At 45.5% G+C, this 19,072-nt stretch overlaps 1 protein-coding gene and 1 pseudogene across 2 annotated transcripts in view; one reads left to right on the top strand and one right to left on the bottom strand.

Annotated features, from left to right (window-relative positions):
• Positions 1-19,072, top strand: part of BFSP1 (beaded filament structural protein 1) — a 75,153-nt gene that overhangs the window by 39,530 nt on the left and 16,551 nt on the right. For both annotated transcript variants that reach the window (XM_063803130.1, XM_514525.8), the window contains 3 exons: positions 4,730-4,790; positions 14,812-14,907; positions 17,560-17,652. In XM_063803130.1, coding sequence (XP_063659200.1) covers positions 4,770-4,790; positions 14,812-14,907; positions 17,560-17,652 — 210 coding nt within the window. In that variant the 5' untranslated portion in view covers positions 4,730-4,769. The remainder of the gene's footprint in view (positions 1-4,729; positions 4,791-14,811; positions 14,908-17,559; positions 17,653-19,072) is intronic.
• LOC107969954 (ubiquitin-ribosomal protein eS31 fusion protein-like) lies at positions 12,284-12,820 on the bottom strand (annotated as a pseudogene).

Below are 19,072 nucleotides of genomic sequence, written 5' to 3'. Positions count from 1 at the left end.
AAAAAAGTATGTTATTGTCATTTAGTCTTTTAAAAGGGGAGGAGAGTAGAGTTTTTTTTTTTGCTTTCATAAAAAGAATTTCAGGACACACACAAAGACACACACACAGACACACACACAGGCACATGCCCCAATGACACTGGCTACCTGAGGGGGATAAGTGAGTAGGAACTGGGCAATTGGGAGACAGAGGTGGGAAGGAGACTTTTAACAGAACATCTTTTTATATCTTTAAAAAAATTATTTAACTATGGGCTGGGTGCAGTGGCTCACGCCTGTAATCCCAGCACGTTGGGAGGCCAAGGCAGGCAGAACACTTGAGGTCAGGAGTTCCAGACCAGCCTGGCCAACATTGTGAAACCCTGTGTCTACTTAAAAAAATACAAAAATTAGCTGGGTGTAGTGGCATGCGCCTGTAGTTCCAGCTACTCGGGAGGCTGAGGCAGGAGAATCACTTGAATCTGGGAAGCGGAGGCTGCAGTGAGCTGAGATTGTGCCACTGCACTCCAGCCTGGGTGACAGAGTCTCACTCTGTCACACAAACACACACACACACACACACACACACACACAATTATTTAACCATGTAAGATATTCATCCATTTACAATTACATAAATGAATTTTAAAATACAGATGTCCAGGCCCTACCCTGGACCTCAAGTGGGGCCCAGAAGCTTAAACATTTTTAATGAGTGCCACTGGTCATTCCAGCCAGATTTGGGAACCCTTGGCGTAGGGTAGTCAGAGGATTTCTCTAAACCTGCTCTATGTTTGAGTTCCAGTTTCTCAATCTGAATCTTGGGCAGGTTATTCATTGTTGTGTTCTGAACACATTTATCAAATCACATTTATTGATTCGATTCCTGTCAGCTCTTTTGTCTTGGGGTTTAATCTATAGATACAGACTTGGAGCTGGTAGAAGGGACCTGAAAATCCACTTGTTACAGAACTTCATGGGGAAACTGAGCCTGGGAGAGGGCCTGTGGGTGGCAGAACTTGAACCTGGGTTTTCTCACCCTGGGCCTATGCTCTTTCAGGAACACTGTATCTTGAGAGAATCCGTTCTTGGACTCCTGCAGTGTAAGGCCCAGAAATAGGACCTCATTCAGATGAAGCTCATGTTCTCCAAAGCAAAGGGGGAAAGTGCCCTGTGGCTCAGACATCCGGGGCAGCTTGATGGACTATCAGGATTCCCTGGATGGCCTTTGTGTTGGCATTAGACCATAGTCTACTGTACTTTGGCTGGTAAGCATGACATCCATGAGTCCTAGTTGAAGGAAAGGCCATGTTGGGTTTTCCTGGTCTTTACTGATTGCACTTGGTTCTGAGTTATATGCCCATCATGAAGCAGTTCCATCAGGCTCTGTGATTTATTTAAAATTCATATTAATTTATTCCCTCCCTTTGCCCCCTTGGAGAAGTTTTGACATTTGGATTGTGGTAGTGGGAACTGAAAATCATTATAGAAATGCTCATCCACATCCATAGGCACACACACATACACATACATGCCAGGCTGGAGTTTACATTCCAGAGGTGAGTTGATGGCTACCTAAAGCCAGGGGAAAATAATGCAGCAATGGGTTAGTATGTGCAGGCTTGGTTCCATGCCAGTGCTAGGCATAGTCTCTACCTGGCAGTTGAATAATTTCAAAATCAGGTCTTTAACAGGTCAAAGACTAAACAAAACACTGAATAAAACAAGAATGAAATAAAAACAAAACTATCAAAATACAACAACAGAGTCAATTATTCAAATTGTTGAAAACTAAAAATAATTTATGTAAAACAATCAGTTAATTGAAGCCAGTTTTTTCACTTTATGAATATACTTATATGAATATACACATCATGAATTCTTTGTAGTGAAATCACTCTCTCTCTCTCTTATTTTATTTTATTTTATTTTTGATACGGAGTCTCGCTCTGTCACCCAGGCTGGAGTGCAGTGGCGCGATCTCGGCTCACCGCAAGCTCTGCCTCGTGGGTTCACGCTATTCTCCTGCCTCAGCCTCCTAAGTAGCTGGGACTACAGGCGCCCGCTACCACACCCTGCTAATTTTTTTGTATTTTTAGTAGAGACAGGGTTTCACCGTGTTAGCCAGGATGGTCTCGATTTCCTGACCTCGTGATCTGCCCGCCTCGGCCTCCTAAAGTGCTGGGATTACAGGCGTGAGCCACCGCGCCCGGAAATCACTTCTCTTTAATATAATATCTAGACTTGTCTTTACAGCATGAAAATTACTCACAATATCAGGTTAATGTGTTGATCCTCAAACATGTTCTTAAGCTATGGAAACTCTTAGATATTTCCAGCAGGAAAGAGCAATAAGAAAATTAGATTTTATTAAGTTTTATTCTCAAAGCTAATTATAATTTAAAAACTAATTTCTGGCTCTGTTACGGCAACACACAAAATAAACTACCAAATGTAACATCCTGGTGTGAAATGTAAAACTTATGCAGAGATGTTTAGTTTCCTAGATAGAACTCAGCTTCGCAGATGGTTTTAGATCTGGGAATGCGTGCACATTGCACATATTCATAACTGTTCTTCCTTCAGTTCACGACTTTTCCTTCTGAGAACATGGTGGTGTGGTTTTCTAGCACCTTTCATGGTTGCAGAATACTTGACTTGAACCCATGGCATGGGCATGCAAGGGCACAGAAAACTATGCTTTGTGGATTGGGCTCAGTGTTAATTAGGATTGCTTTCAACTATAAAGGACAGAAACTCCAAACTGACATTGACCCACTTCAGACCAATTAGGATGGCAACTATAAAAAACAAAACAAAACAAAAAACAACAGAAAAATAAGTGTTTGTTAGGATGTGGAGAAATTATGGACTGTTGATGGGACTGTAAAATGGTACAGCCATTGTGGAAAACAGTATGGCAGTTCCTCAAAAAATTAAAAAATAGAGTTACCATATGATGCAACATTTCCATTTCTGTGCATATACCCAAAAGAATTGAAAGAGGGTTTTGAATAGCTACTTGCATATATGTGTTCATAACAGCACTGTTCACAATAGCTAAAATGTAGAAGCAACCCAAGTGTCCACTGACAAAGGAATACGTAAACAAAATGTGGTCGATACATAGAATATTATACACCCTTAAAAAGGAAGGTAATTCTGACATATGCTACAATATGGTTGAAACTTGAAGACATTATGCTAAGTGAAACAAGCCAGTCACAGAAAGAAAAATATTGTATGCTTCCACTTACATAAGGTAGTTGGGCGTGTCAAATTCATAGAGACAGAAAGTACAATGGTGGTTGTCAGGGCTGGGGATGGGGAGAATGGGGAGTTAGTATTTAATGGGTACGGAGTTTCTGCTTTGCAAGATGAGGAGTTACAGAGATGGATGTTGGTGGTGATTTCACAATATTATGAATATATTTACTATCACAAACTATATACTTAAAATGGTTAAGTTGGTAAATTTTATGTTATGCATATTTTACCACACATCCCCCCCCCCCCCCCGCCATACAGAAAAAAACAGAAAAAGTGATACTGGCTTACCCAAAATGTCATTGGCTTATCCAAAATGTTTCTCACTTGTGTAAGGTCTGGTTAAGCAGTTTAGTATGATACTGTACAGTATTTGGGACACAGAAGGTTCTGTGTGGCCTTCAGGAAGGCAGCATTCATGTTTCTGGCTGCAGGATGGAGGGAGGGATGGAAAATGAGAAGCAAAGGGCACACATACACCATTACTTAACTAAAGGTATCTGGAAGCTGCCATGCAGACTTATGCTTCCATCCCATTGGTCAGGACTTAGTCACATGGCCACACCTGGCTGCAAGGAATGCTGGAAAATGTAGTCTCCCTTCTAGGCAGTCCTGTGCTTGCCAAGCATCAAGGGCTGTAACTCCTGAAGACAGCAAGAATGGGCATTTGGGGGTCACCTTATAGGGAACAAGGGGAGGGGTCATTTAGGAAGGAATCTTCTCTCTTTAGGGTTAAAATTCCCCAGAGGGACGTGCCTCAGTTGTCCCAGCCGAGCAGAAAAGGAGCTGGGGTACTTATGCTCCAATTTGCCTCATTCAGAGTTTGTGGGCTGCTCCCAGAGGCCCTGACTCCCTGGCACGTCCAGCCTGCCCCACCCATTTGCCCAGAGGAGGCCATCGCTGTGTGGGGAGTGATGCTGCTGGGAGGAGGGAAAAGTGTGGGGAGCATCTGCCTGAGTTTCTTCATCTTTAATGCAGCACTAACAATAACTGCTTTCTTCTGGGGTGATGTAAGGATTAAATGACATAATCCAGAAAAACTGACAAATTACATGTGTCAGCAAATAAAATACTATAGGAAATCCAAGTACAGTCAGGTTAATGGTGGTGTAGATTGTGCAGGGCAGTCTCCCATCTCTGCCACTGCTACACTTGGGTTATAGATAGGCCAGGATATAATTCCCTCATCCTTGGGGTGGCTGGAATAAGGCTGTAGGGGCTGGGGTTGGTGCCTTCGGGCTGAGAGACTCCTATTCCGCTAACTGCCCCTGGTTACCCCACGCGGTGTGCAAATGGTACCACTTTCTGATTGGGAGGCAGTCAGCTAGGAAATGCAGCATTCGTTAGCTACTACTTTAAAATTAAGACCCTCTCCTTAAAGGAGAGGGCATCGTACCCAGGTTGAATTTAATGCTGATTATGTGATCCATACATGTGAAAGCATGGTAGTTACCCAACTCTCACTTATGTGTCCAATTTGCAGGTATGAAAATGAGTGCGAATGTCAACTCCTGCTAAAAGAAATGCTTGAACGGCTTAACAAGGTGAGCGGAACACATCCTTGGGTTTACGTAGCTTAATTACAGTGTTGAATGGAATGGTGGAAGTGCAGGTTTTACAGGCTTCCTCTTTGTGTTACTTTGGCGGTCACTACTTCTTTTGCAGTCACTCTCTCTCTTGACTTGTTAATTTCAATTGAGTCTTTATGAGTGAACTCACACACCCATACACACACCCCTCTCTCACGAGAGAAACACAGACTATGAAGCTTGTTGGTTATGCTAGGCTAGCAAAACCTGCCGGCGTTACAATGACAAGCTGCTGTTTTACTTGTCAGACATACTGATCCCCAACACCAAATTTAGGAAGGACCTTACTTTGGGCAGTGGTTATTTGGACACAGTGATACCTCTGTCCTATTGGCTAAGAGTTTTGAGATTGCGGCTCCACAGAAGTCTCAAGATAACAGAGGAAGAAATTTCTATTTCCTCTAGAGTTCCCTCTTATAGCGTGACCAATAGCCCCAGGGGAGATGCCAGGGGTTCCTAGCCACTTGACTTTCCTGCAGGGTTATGTGGAGTTGCTCTTTACAGAACAGTGGTGATTTCCTTCTTGGGATTCTTCATCATCATTCTAACTAACTGATTGGATTTTCTGCTTTTGCTGGGAGAATCCCACCACCAAAAAGCAGAATGATTCTGGACCACCAGGGTTGTACAGAACCAGGGATGGCACATAGCTTTAAGCATGGCCCTTTTCTGATCGTTTTTGAGCTCAAATGTCAGAGCAGAACGACTCATGGAGACTATTTAGTGGAAAGGCTGCTTGATTAGGGCACATGGGCTGCCCTTCCCCGCCCCTTCCATGCCTACAACTCATCAAAATTGCTGACAAAACCGCAGACTCTTCCCTGCCATGCCCAGGTATGCTTTAGGCTTCTTTGCCACATGGAACTCCAAGCAGCCTCTTTGGACAGTCAGGGTTAGCGCCGGATGTTTGCCATCCCTTCACTTTGTCCAGCCTTTGCTGTCTAGGATTACTCTGCTGGTTGAGGGGAAAATCAGAACTAGAATCTAGGGGAAACCCAATTTTGCTTTGTCTATGTTACCTGCCCCTCTGCGCGTGAGCACGTATGATATGTTCAAACCAGGACAGTGTGCAAAAGAGGGTGCAGTTTGTAATAACACAGGTCAGTCAATGCAGGCTGGGACTCTCAGGACAGCTAGTAGGACACTTGGGCACCCTAGATAGAAACACAGAGATGGCAGTGAGAATGCACTTCAGGAAGGCCCTGAGGACACACGCTCAATAGTTGGCTTGGAGAACGATGGCCTCGAGCCTGTTGGACATCTGAGCTGGGAGTTGGGCCTTATTAGTGTCTGACATCACTCTGCTATTCTGCTGACACCTTTAGCTCATCCCCATTCTTCTGTTTGGTGCAACCTCAGACTGCCAGAACATGGCCTTCAGACACGGGGACCCAGCACCCTTCACAGCACCCCTCAGGCCCTCCGAGGCCCTCTCCCCAACACTTCCACATGTTGCTTTGTGAGCATCTGTCCTCACTTGTCACTCACGCAGTGCCATCCTGGGTACTCTTCAAATAAAGGGGAGAAAGAATGGGGTTCCTCTTTTACCCTTGATGGAAAATGACAGTGAATTTAAAAAACAAGCTTAAACTTTCTGTTGTTTTTCTCTTTTTACAAAAGCAATCCATATTCTCAGTAGAAAAAATAAGGCAACATAGATAACGAAAAATAAGGAAAAGGCATCGCATAATACACCTTCATGTATATTGTGACATAGAGTGTGGACATTTGAAGTATCAGCCCTGTAAGAATATTATGAAGGTTCTGGGGAAAGATGCTACCAAGAATGTGGGTGAGACCAGCACAGGCAATTAGCATGACTGGCCCCTGGGTCCAGGTAAGACAGTACTGCCCGCAGGTGAGCTGCAGAGCCCCAGCGAGGAGTGTAGCCTGTGACTAGGAACCTCCTGCTACAGCTGAGCATCTGTGAGACTGTGGGCCAATTGCCTCGTCCCTCTGAGCCTCGGTTTCTTCATCTGTGAAATGGAATCACAATACTCCCCACCCACCATAGGAGTGAAAGTGCCTAGTGAGAACTAAATGATGTAATAATGTATATGACTTGCCCATCACCTGGTGGTGCTCAATCCCTGATCACTGTTATTACTACAGAGCACTTGATGTGACAGACACCAGCTTGGTTTTCTCCACAGTGTGGGTGCAGAACCCTGTTGAAATGGGACGTGACTTTAGAAAGTGCATGGAGGAGTGATATTTAATAGTTGTGAATTTTTTATGATTACCTGTTATTTACAGCGGATGACATAAAATATTCCTTTCCAAATAAACCTACGTAAAAATGAGTACCTTTAAAGACAAATACAGAGTGAATAAGATGCAGGTGGTCCTTGGATAATAGTAGAAATCATAAACACAGCAGGCAGATGCAGGGAGCTGGGGAGGGCCTTGTGCAAGCCTGTGGGAGCCTCAGAACAGCCCGTGGTTATTGGGGGGGCAGGTTTTATTCTCAGAAATGACCTATTCCAAATCCTTCTCTGGGCCAGTGAGGAAACTCACCCTTGATGAGGTTAAATGACTTCAGAGCCTCGCAGCTCAGCCGTGGTAAGTGTAGACAGGAGTTGGGGTCTTTTGTATTTGTGGTTCATTCTCTACCTCCAAAGAATAGTCAGGGAACCGGTATTACTCAGAGGCCAGACACGAAGCCAGAGAGTTCTTGGCTATAGGTGGCCCCATGGACCTTGATGTTGGTGTCCTGTCCACACATCTTGGGCCATGCCAGTGGTCACTCAGACATGCTGAACACCCTGATCACTGCCTGCATCTCGGGCTCTGGGAACATGCATGGCCCACATCAGTATAGTCCAGAAGCGCTGGGTGTTAACACCCCAGGAACAACCCTCAGTTGCTGTGGACTGGGATAGGTGGATAAGTTCCCCACCCCTCATAGTGATGGTTCAGAGCCGCATTCCACATGGTCCCTCAGAGGGACCCCAGCCGTACTGAGCTGTCTACAATGGCAACCTGCTCGTCACATTCCTTCATTGGTTTTGTTCCCTTCTCTGGCTCACTTCCCTCCCTTACCTGTGCTTCCTGGGATCACCTCCCAGATAAGCCACAGGTACCCAGTCTTTGCCTTGGGGTCCACTTCTGGAGAACCCAAATAGTCCCTCAAGGGCAGGGCCAGGTGAACACTGGAACTTTTTGTTCTCTGCTGAGATCATCAGATGACATGAAAGAGGCTAAAATTCACATCGCATCAGCTGGTCATGTGAGTGATTTTGGCCTGCAGGTTTTGGGTATTTTCTTACATCAGATCAACGAGGTTTTAGCTCAGTCTCAGTGGCCATTTCCTTTGGTCTGACTTGTGGAAGGGATTCATCCCTGGGTGTGGCCGTGGGACATCACTGATCCAGTCTTTGCATCCTACTTGGAGGATATTGCAGTGTATGTGAAAGGACTGATGGCCCCTGCCTTCACAAAACCACCATGCATTTCTTCATGCTGCCCGTGTAATCAAGCCTACGGAAAGAGCTCCTGTAGTTTTATCAGCCAGATAAATTATAGTAGGCCACTCTTTGCTGTGCACTTAGAAGTGAAATAAACTCCTCAACACGTTACCTACAACCTATGGCCAAAGTTATTCAACTTCTCAGCCTTTTGATGTAGTAGGAATTCCAGGTGACTTTAAAATATTTGGGTTTGCTAACTTCTAGATCTCATGGTCACCAAATATATACGTATGAAGTTACTGGTCTGCTATGATGCCTGATTTGCTTTTCTTAAGGAAACTGTAAGCAGCAGACTTTAAAATCTCCCTCTCCTTTTCTCTTTAAAATTCCCAGAATTTTAAAATGATGTGGTTTCTAGTCAAATGCTTTCACTTAAAAACAATTTTAAAAATATTTAAAGGCTGACATATATACTTTTTCATGTAATTCATGTGTCTCTTAAATGTGCCTGTGGAAAGCAGCAAGAGGCCAGGGAGTTTAGGGGATAAAATGGTGCAGGCATGAAGCTCTACCTTCAGGGTTATGCCTTTGTATGCCCAAGAATTCCTCTGAGCCCGGAAATGAACTTCAGGAGAAGAGAAGGAGAGGAAACTGGGAAGGAAGAGGAGGAGTCTGGGGGTGGAGAGGCAAGAGGAGCGGAGGAAGAGTCAGGATGAATGCAAAGGGAGAGACAGCAAAGTTGAGGAGACTGAGGCAGAGGCAAGAGAGAGGGTGGAGACATGTAGAATTTGTCCAGTGCCCTCCAGGCCAACATTAGCACCTGGAAGAACAGCCATAACATTTTTGGAGAGGTTTTTGACATCCAGAGTTGAAGGAAAAGTGTTTTTTAATTAAATTCCATCTAACTAGAACTCTTAATGAACTTAAATACCCATTCTTTAGCAGTTGGGTTTTAAATGGAGTTTCTGGGATCCCTGTGAATAGGTCAGCAAGGCTGTTTTTTTTTCCTTTTTAATCCCCACCATTTGAGTTAAAAAAGGACTGATTTTCAATAATGCTCCAAATTCTAGTTATTTCTCCAGCTCCTTTCTAAAAACATGGCTGTAAATAGTCTAGATTAGTGGTTCTAAAACTTCAGTGTGCATCAGTGTTACCTGGGGTGAAAGGTGGGTGGGGGTGGGGGGCACGTTAAAACCCAGACTCCTGGGCCCCAGCCCCAGAAATTCTAAGCCAGTAGGTCTGGCATCTGCTGGAGTATTTGCATTTCTGATCCGTTCCCAGGTGTTGTGATCCAGGGACCACACTTTGAGGACCACTGGTCTAGATCTAGGACATAGGCAATTATCAGAGTTGGAATGTTTTGTAAAATTAGACTATTGACCCATAATCTCAATTCAGAAAAATCTAGATGATTCTGCTGGTGAAGCTTTTGAAAATTCAGCTGACAACATCCACAGCATAATAAAAACACAAGCGTCTACACATTTCTGAGTTCTGGCGCAAACAAAAGAAAACACTTCCAAAACAAATTTTCCTCAGCGTATCAGCAGCTGTACATTCCAGTGGGCCCTACTCACCTTTGGGGGTTTTGGGGTCAGCTTATCGGGTGATTATCTTCAAAGCAGGACAGTGTGCTTGCAGAAACATCTGCTTAATCCCTATTTTAAGAATACATATTGACTGGCCTTTTACTATCACTATGAGCACTTTTAAAGATTTAACTGATGGGACCCAGTGCTGGTGGTTTTGACACAATCCTAGGAGGGAGGTGGGGAAGAATGACAGGCACCTCGAAGGATGGAATCAGGGCTTAGCACTCAGCTCTTGGCTAGGAGAGAGAAGCCCATGGTAGGTTCCAGGCCTGTTATCTTCCACTAACTTCCATTCACGAGTTCAATGAAGCACTGCATCGGTCTGGCCTCAGCCCTGCATACATGGAGGGAGGCTCTGGACTTCAAGGTGCATTTGGCAGAGCCCTCATGTTGCATCGAGTTGCTTGAAGGGTCTCTGAGGGAAGAGGGCAGCTGAGCATGGGAGATGCCTGTGGCCCTTTGGCTTTGCTTCAGTACAGTGGCTTCCATGGACTGCTTTGTTCAAAGGATGGCACATGTGGCTTAACAAAAGTTTGAGGACCAGTGACCCCAGGGTTCCTTCTATTTCTAAAATTTGGAATGTTTGAGTCCTTATAAATAATAACACAAAGGGTCCTTGAAGCCCTGTTTCCAGTCATTCAGCTTTGTGGCTCAATCTTGGATGCATTTTGTTAAGAGTAATTGAGAATTCTGTGCCCCACCCCATCCTCAGCAGTCTTAAGAGGGGCAGAGGGAAGATAGAACAACATCCACCCAATACTCCTGCACCTCTGGCCCAGATTTAGCCAGGCCTCTCTGAGGGTGTGGTCCCATCCCCGGGGCTGAGAATCACTCCACAGGGAACCACTGCCTTTGAAGGGAGTGGGGATGCGTCCGGGAACACTGTGATTTTCCTTCACATCGTGTGGTCCAGCTGTCAGGCAAGATGGTGGTCATGTGACCCATGCTGGCCAATCACAGCTCTCCTGAGGGAGGGATGCAGGGATGAACTGATTCAGAGCTGGGTCACTCTGAGGACAGGTCCTTGACTCCTGCTACTTAGGTTCCTGGGACTGCCTTGGTTTCCGTCTTTCCTGAGGTCTGGCTGGTATTTTACAAATGAACCAGGGTTTTTCTGAATCCTCCACCCTTTTCTGTTGCTGGAAAGATTCAGGCTTCCCTTTCCACCATTTCTCTTATGAAAGGGCTTCCCAGGCTTGTGAAATACTTCTGGGTATTTCAGAAGACCAGACACCAGGATCTCCAAGGGGCCTGCCCACTTCCCCTGCGGTAGGAAGGCCTTGATTTGCATGAGTGCATCAGTCTGGGTCTGATCGCCCCGGGCCGGGTAGCGCACGCCTTCTGGAAGAAGAAACGCTATAGCTGAGTTTTCATTAGACCCTCCCTCACTGTCCCTGGGTCGCAGGATGTGAGGACCCATCATTAAGGGCTCAGAATGGTAACCCCCTGAAGGCAGAGCTCGTTAAAGGTCAATGGCTAATTAAACACATGAATGAGCTCAGAAGCTAAGTCCCATAGTTAGATTTCATATTCTTGTAGTTTGGACAGTTCAGTGTCCTGGATCTGGAAAAATGAGTCCCTTTTTGTAATTTGGTTCATTCTTTTATTTCCGATTTAAAACAAAAAACCCCAAAAACTTCAGACCACGTGTAGATTTATTGAAGGGAGTGGTTTTCCCAGGAGCTCTTGCTTCTCCCAGTTGGCAGTGGTGCTGGTGGCAGCAGGAGCCCGGTGCCAGGGCCAGGAATCAGGAGGAGCCTTGGAGAGAGTAGGCAGGAGAGTCTACGGGGTGAGGAATGACTCTGGACACTGGTGTCCTTCCCTCTTCTGTCGAGAGTTCCTTACCTGGGGATTCACCCTGCAGCAGAAACCTGGAGGAGCACTGAGGAGGAACAAGATGTTCCATTGCCGAAAATTGCTCCCATAGAGCCGTGCCATGCAGTATGGCAGCCACCAGCCGCATGTGGCTGTGGAGCACCTGCAATGTGGGGAGTTCGAATTGAGATGTGTTATGAGTGTAAAATACACAGCAGTTTCAAAGACCTCATCTGAAAACAAGAATGGAAGATATCTCACTACTAACTTATTGATTACATGATGACATGATAATATTTTGGGTATACTGGGTAAAATAAAATATATTATTAAAATTAATTTCACCTGTTTCTTTTTATTTTATTTAATGTGGCTACTTCTAGAAAGTTTAAAGTTGGCCAGGCACGGTGGCTCACGCCTGTAATCCCAGCACTTTGGGAGGCCACGGTGGGTGGATTACCTGAGGTCAGGAGTTCAAGACCAGCCTGACCAACATGGTGAGACCCCGTTTCTACCAAAAATACAAAAATTAGCTGGGTGTGTTGGTGTGCACCTGTAGTCCCAGCTACTTGGGAGGCTGAGGCAGGAGGAAACGCAAAAGGAAATGATTTTGTTTGTTTGTTTGTTTTGTTTTGTTAGTTCATGTCTTTTATTAACTCATACAGTTCCTTGTCTTCTGGTTTGTTGAAGCAGTAAGTCAGACAACATTTGCCACAATAATGTCTGTCAAAGTGGCTCGCCATAAACACTCCAGCACCACATTCATCAGAAAGGCACTCTCGATGAAGGTGACTAATTTTGCCATTCTCGTCTACCTTATAGTATTTCAGGACAGCCAGCTTAGTCTTCTTTCTCTTGTGCTTATTCTTCTTGGGAGTGGTGTAAGACTTCTTCCTTTTCTTAGCACCACCACGAAGTCTCAACACAAGATGAAGAGTAGACTCCTTTTGAATGTTGTAGTCAGACAAAGCACATCCATCCTCCAGTTCTTGCTAGCAAAGATCAGTCTTTACTGATCAGGAGGAATTCCTTCCTTATCCTGGGTCTTGGCCTTTATATTTTCTATCGTATCCGAGGGTTCAACCTCGAGGGTGATGGTCTTCCCTGTGAGGGTTTTCACAAAAATCTGCATTTTGGTGGCAGCTCCACTGCAGATGGCTGATGGAAAAGGAAGGAAATGTTTTAAAATACATTCCTAAGGGTTGCACATTGACTCATTTGATCTTGTACAACTCTCAAGTTCTGTAAGATAAAATCTTCAGTTCTCTTGGGTAGATAAAAGAGCTTCAGAAGTTTGAGTTGGGTGAGGGTTGGCCACTCCCCTACCATCTTGCTAATGCTTTAGACCAAATTCACACAGAAAGAGATTTGTTAAATATTAACATTTATTGTGATGCAGGCCCCCAAGGTCCATACAACCTTCTCTGTAGGCTCCATGAAGTCTCAGCTCTGGTGTCTTAGGTGCTAAGAGAACACTTTGCATGGAAAGCTCATTGAAGGCAGAGGCTACAATAGAGTCAGAATTTCAGGATCCTTCTTGTCAGCATCAGACAATCAGAAATCTTACTACACCAGCGGTCTTTCACAAGAGCAATTAAGGAACCAAGTGCCTTTTATTTTTATTGAATTAATTAATTAATTTTTTTTGAGACGGAGTTTTGCTCTTTTTGCCCAGACTGGAGTGCAATGGCATGATCTTGGCTCACTGCAACCTCTGCCTCCCAGGTTCAAGTGATTCTCCTGCCTCAGCCTCCTGAGTAGCTGGGATTACAGGCATGTGCCACCATACCCGGCTAATTTTGTACTTTTAATAGAGATGGAGTTTCTCCATGTTGGTCAGGCTGGTCTCGAACTCCTGACCTCAGGTGATCCGCCTGCCTCAGCCTCCCAAAGTGCTGGGACTACAGGTGTGAGCCACCGCACCCGGCCCCAAGTGCCTTTCTTAAGAGTACAGTCTCAAGGCCTTGCCAGACCGAAACCCTAGTAGCACAAGGGCGGGGAGTGTCTCTACATCTCATGGCCAGTCCACATATCGTGACTGTCATAACTCTGTTCATGCAAGTGTGGAGAATGTCTCTTACATATTTTAGTCAGACCATGTGTTCCCCTTGATTAATGAGAGCCCATTGCTAATACTCATTATGTTTATTAGCAAGTCACTAATAAGTCAGTAAAAATTCACTTCCCAAGGCCTCAGGTGTTGGCAGGTGTGCATGGCAGAGGTATCTTGGGAGAGTGGGGAATCCTGATGAACCCAAGTAATGCTCACCTGTAATATCACACCGAAGATGCCAAAGTATATAAGTCACTTCTGGACATCATAGCACAATCTTATTAAGAGCATGAATAATTCTTTCATACCTACTTGGTGTATCCAAACAAGATCAATGAGGTAAGAGCCAGTGAATTATCAGAAAGTTTCCTGAGAAAATTCAACCTTTTGTGATCAATGTAGTTTCCAACCTTAGAGGAACAAACAAATGCTATTCACAAAACAGTCATTCTAAAAAATGCATTTTTGTATGAAAGATGCATCTTCTCAAGGTAAATGTTAACAGTCCTTGGGAGAAAACTGCGAGAATACAGATTTCAGGATTTAAGGGAAAACAATTTCTTTCCTTCAGTCTTAGAAACCCAACTCACTGATGATGAGATATAGAACAAATATAGACGTGACTTAAATATTAACTTTATTTGGTATGTAAATATACCTAGCGCTCCGATCTTTCTAGATCAAGGTTACTTAACCCTGGCTGTATTGACCCTGTAGGCAAGGGGATTCCTTGTGTGCAGGGTTGTGGGGGGTGCTGTCCTGTGTATTGTAGGGTATTTAGCAGCGTCCCTGGCCTCTACCCACTAGTTGCCAATAGAAGGACCCTACCACTAAAGTGGTGACAACTAAAAATGTCTCTAGACACTGCCAAATGTCCCCTTGGGGGGCAAAATCACCCTCTGTTGAGAACTGCTCTTCTAGAACAGGTCCAATGGGCTAAGCCATTGCCTTGCTAGAATGCATAATCTCAGACCCCTCCCAGACCTACTGAACCAGAGTCTGCATTTCAGTAAGCTCCCGGGTGGTCTGTGTGCTCATATACCTGGCCAGCTTTACCCCTATGCTCCATGGTGCCTGTGGCCAGGGATATGTGGCTCTCATTGCAGGAAGCTGATGAAGCCTTGCTGCATAACCTGCGCCTTCAGCTGGAAGCCCAATTTCTGCAAGATGATATCAGTGCGGCAAAGGACAGGCACAAGAAGGTAATCATGACCCCTTGAAGCCCTTCCTCTAGAAAACCCAGTTTGGGTTTGATCAGGTAAGCCGAGGGTACTGTGGCTGAAAACAGACTGCTAGAGTGGCATACCTTTGTGCATTTTCCCTCGAACCAAATAGGGGTGAATTGGTCACTGGACAGTGCTTAATGAGCTAGATGTGCTTTGAAGAGTGGGCAGTAGTGGGTGTGTTTTGGGTTGGGAACTAGTATCTATATTGTACAGTATAATTTACAAAGTGATTTTATATAGATCTGTCTTCATTAAGCTACAGTCCATCAACTGTTTCCGCTCAGAAAATACATTAAAAAGTCTTGTTTTTAGCTCTGCCTCTGAGCCCGTTAATTGCAGGAGCACATTATTCAGGAGCTTCCTCTCCTGCAGTGCTCAGACTCCCCCAGCCTCCAACAGTTCCTCACAGGCCTGATTCTGGGGGGCCCTGGCATAATTGAAAGATCAGATTCTGCAGCTGTTTGACCATGGGTGAGTGGCCTAACCTCTCTGAGCTGCTTTTTCATCTTCAAAATGCAAATGCAGGCTCTCCTTCCCAGCAGTGGCGTGGGTGAAGTAGTGTAGCAGACCTGTGGGTGCCTCAGGGCTTCCCTCTCCAGGGGCTCTGGCCTCCTCCCACTGCCATCCCTGCAGCTTTGCCTGAGGACTTTCTCCAAGCAGCTGGAGGCTGCTCCGCCTGTAGTGGGGTGTTGGGGAACTCCTGTCCCCAGGAGCAGGGAGCAACCTCAGCCAGAACTGATGGGAGTTGGTGTATAAACACACCAGCTCCCTCTCGCCTTTGTAGACCAACTCTGAGGCTTTTGTTCTGCATTGGCACCCAGAGATACTCAACAGGATTGAGCTCCAGGTGCCCACAGTGGTGATCCATTGGTAATAGCCCTCACTGACTGCTCTCCCTTCCTGCCTCACTTTCCCACTCCACCCATCATGTTTCCTGGCATCATTGCCCAGTCAACTGTTTGCACTCAGATACTCAGATCCCTCTCTCAGGGTCTGCTTCTGGGGAAACCCAAACTAAGACAATGTGGGAACACGGGTACAACCTGGAGCTTGGCAAGTGCTCAGTGAACCTCCAGTTCCCTTCCTACCTCAGTGTGTACCTGCCTCAGTACACCAGGCCTGTCTGCTCCAATCAGGGTCCCTCCAACTTTCCATCAGGCCCAGCCATTTCCTCCTCCCCACCTACCTCCTTGCTTCTACCCTGCTTGATGGAATCCTGGGAACAGTGCCTGGGCCAATTTTGAAGCAGCTCAAATAATTCTTCCAGGCCATTTAGGATGATGATGATGATGATGACGGTGATGATGATCGCTCACACTGTGAGGCTTCCCTGTAGTATCTCACTGGATCCCAAGAGCAGCCTTGTGAAATACTGCTCAGGTCAGGCTTCCTCTAAGCAGAGCTCTAGGTAGTGATTTTTTGTCACTGATGTCTTAGTGGAGGGCTCTGAGCAGAAGGGGAGGAAAAGGGCAGGACAGGGCAGGGAGCAGAGCAAGGACTTGTCCTCAGCCAGAGTCCAGCTGTGGCCTTCTCATGATCCCACAGGAAGCTCTGGAGTGTGAATGTGAATTACACCACAGCTGGGTCCCTCAAGGAGTTGAGAGAGTTGGTCTTTTGTACTCCTGTGCTGTCAGTCGTTGGCCTGGGTTGGGGATGAGGCAGGGCCTGGTAGCTTCCTGGACAAGATGACCATTTGTTGGCCAAGGGCTGCTTTCTGGAGAGGGCTGTGTCATCTGTTATTACAGAGCTGGGGACAGGGGCACTGGCGGGTAAAGGGGATCAGCATCCCTACAGATAGTTATCCCTGTTTTACAGAAGAACTTGCATTTTAGGAGGTTTAAATAGCTTGCCTGAGGTCACACATAGCCAGTAAGTCTTTTAGTCCAGGCCTGATTGACCAAAGCCCATTCTTTGAAACACTGCTGGTGTTGGAAAGGGTCCTTTGTGCCCTCCAGGGCCTTTTAACTTATTTATTTTTGACACGGTGTCTCATTCTATCACTCAGGCTGGAGTACAGTGGGGTGATCACAACTCACTGCAGCCTCCACCCACCCCCAGGTTCAAGTGATCCTTCTACCTCAGCCTCCTAAGTAGCTGGGACCACAGGTGCACACCACAACACGTAGCTAATTTTAACATTTTTTGTAGAAATGGGGTCTTACTATGTTGCCCAGGCTGGTCTCCAACTCCTGGGCTCAAGCAATCCACCTGCCTTGGCCTCCCAAAGTGCTGGGATTACAGGTGTGAGCCACCATGTCTGGCGAGGGCTGGTTTTTTTCTCTTTTTTTTTTGTGCCTCTGCCACCCAGGGCTTTGTGAAGACCAATGCACCAATGTAACTAAAGAGAAACAGTGAAATAAGGCAAGTCTTAGTTTATTCATCGGCCCCGTTGTTCTTGTGAAGATTAAAGGAGACTGAGGTGCCAGGAATGAGCATGGTGCACATGTGGGCAGGCCCACCCATGGCAGCAAATGCATCAGTCTCTTCTTCCTCCTGAACCTGGTCATGGTCTGTCCTGTCTGTGATGAGGGAGCGTGCGGAAGTGTCCATTCCTGTTCTCATCTAGTATTAGAAGGAAAAACCAGCGCAGCTCAACTTATAATGAGAATGTTTTCCCTCCCCCAACAGAATCTTCTGGAAGTTCAGACCTATATCAGCATCCTGCAGCAGATCATCCACACCACTCCTCCAGCATCCATTGTGACGAGTGGGATGAGGGAGGTAAGAATTGAAGCAGGAAAAGGCAAACCAGCCCTGGAGGGAAGCTGTACCTGGAGACTCCCAGAGAAGGGCTCACAGGTTGGACTGTGAGGGCGGCCACCAGGGTCCACTCCCCACTCCTGCCTTGTATTCTCATCTGAAGTTTCTTCTTCTGATATTTTACTTGTACTGTAAATGCCAATATTTAGACATGTGAGGATGTAAACCGCATCCTTGACCGTTTTCTTCGGTATTTTCTCTTGAGAATTATGAGCTGTTCTTCCTTGCATACTTTATAAGAAATGACCAAGCTGCTTTCCAAAGCGATGTGCCATTGTTGCATCTCCACCCACAATGCGTGAGGGTTTCTGTGGCTTCCTGTCCTTGCCAGCACTTGGTATGTCAGCTTTTTAGTGTGTCTTTGCTCTTCTAATGGTGGTGGTTTTAATTTGCATCCCCTAATGACTAAGGAAGCTGAGCATCCTTTTGTGCACTCATCTGCCATCCAGATAGCTTCTTTGTGGAAGTATCTGCTCAAGCCTCTTGCCCATTTAAAAAATTGGTTTGTTTCCTTATTCTCCCTATCAATCTGATAATGAATTTCAAATACAGATAATCTCAGATAATTAGTGAATATATTTCCAAGACGGAGCTCTGCTAATGATTATGTGAGCCTGTGGCATTGAAACTAGTGGGAAAGGATAGAGATTGTTGAAGCCAATTTGTAAAAATTAAGATTTGGATATGAAAAATTACTTCCGATATTATGTTCCAAATTCCTTCTTCATTTGGCTCTCTAGCTGCTCAACGGGATAGTAACGCTTTTCCTAATATGGTTTATGGAATTTTGTGATGCATAGCATGATATATATATATAGACTGGTGCCGAGTGAGGTGGCTCATGCTTGTAATCCCAACTACTCAGGAGGCTGAGATGGGAGGATCATTTGAGGCTAGAAGTTCAATACCAGCCTGAACAACATAGCAAGACCCCGTCTCTAAACAAACAAACAAACAAGAAACAAAAAAACCCCACAAACACTGGAAATGATGCAAATTAAATAAAAATGTTACAGTGTCCCTTCTTCAGAGGTTGTGGTAGGCTAGTACAGGGTTTGGTGGATTGGTCAAGAGATAAGGTTCTGGGTCTTTTTGCAAGGATGACCTAGGATGGTGGCTCTCAGCCCTGGTGACACTTGAAATTGCCTAGATGTGTGCTCAGGCCATGCTCCGAGTCAATGAATGGGCTGCCCAGGAGGTGGGGCCTGCCCAGGACCAGCATGCAGACAAACTGCTGCAGAACCCATGGGCTGGGGTCACCGGCTGCCTGAACTTTTTCATCTTAATTATTTTATACAAAGCTAAAGAAATCCCCAAATTTGCTTTAGAAGACACTTTTGAACCCTGCAAAGTATCATCTAAGCGACAGGAAAGTTACTTT

Source organism: Pan troglodytes, chromosome 21 (assembly GCF_028858775.2).
Source record: "Pan troglodytes isolate AG18354 chromosome 21, NHGRI_mPanTro3-v2.0_pri, whole genome shotgun sequence".
NCBI classification, from domain to species: domain Eukaryota; kingdom Metazoa; phylum Chordata; class Mammalia; order Primates; family Hominidae; genus Pan; species Pan troglodytes.
This window is presented reverse-complemented; position numbering and strand designations above follow the sequence as displayed.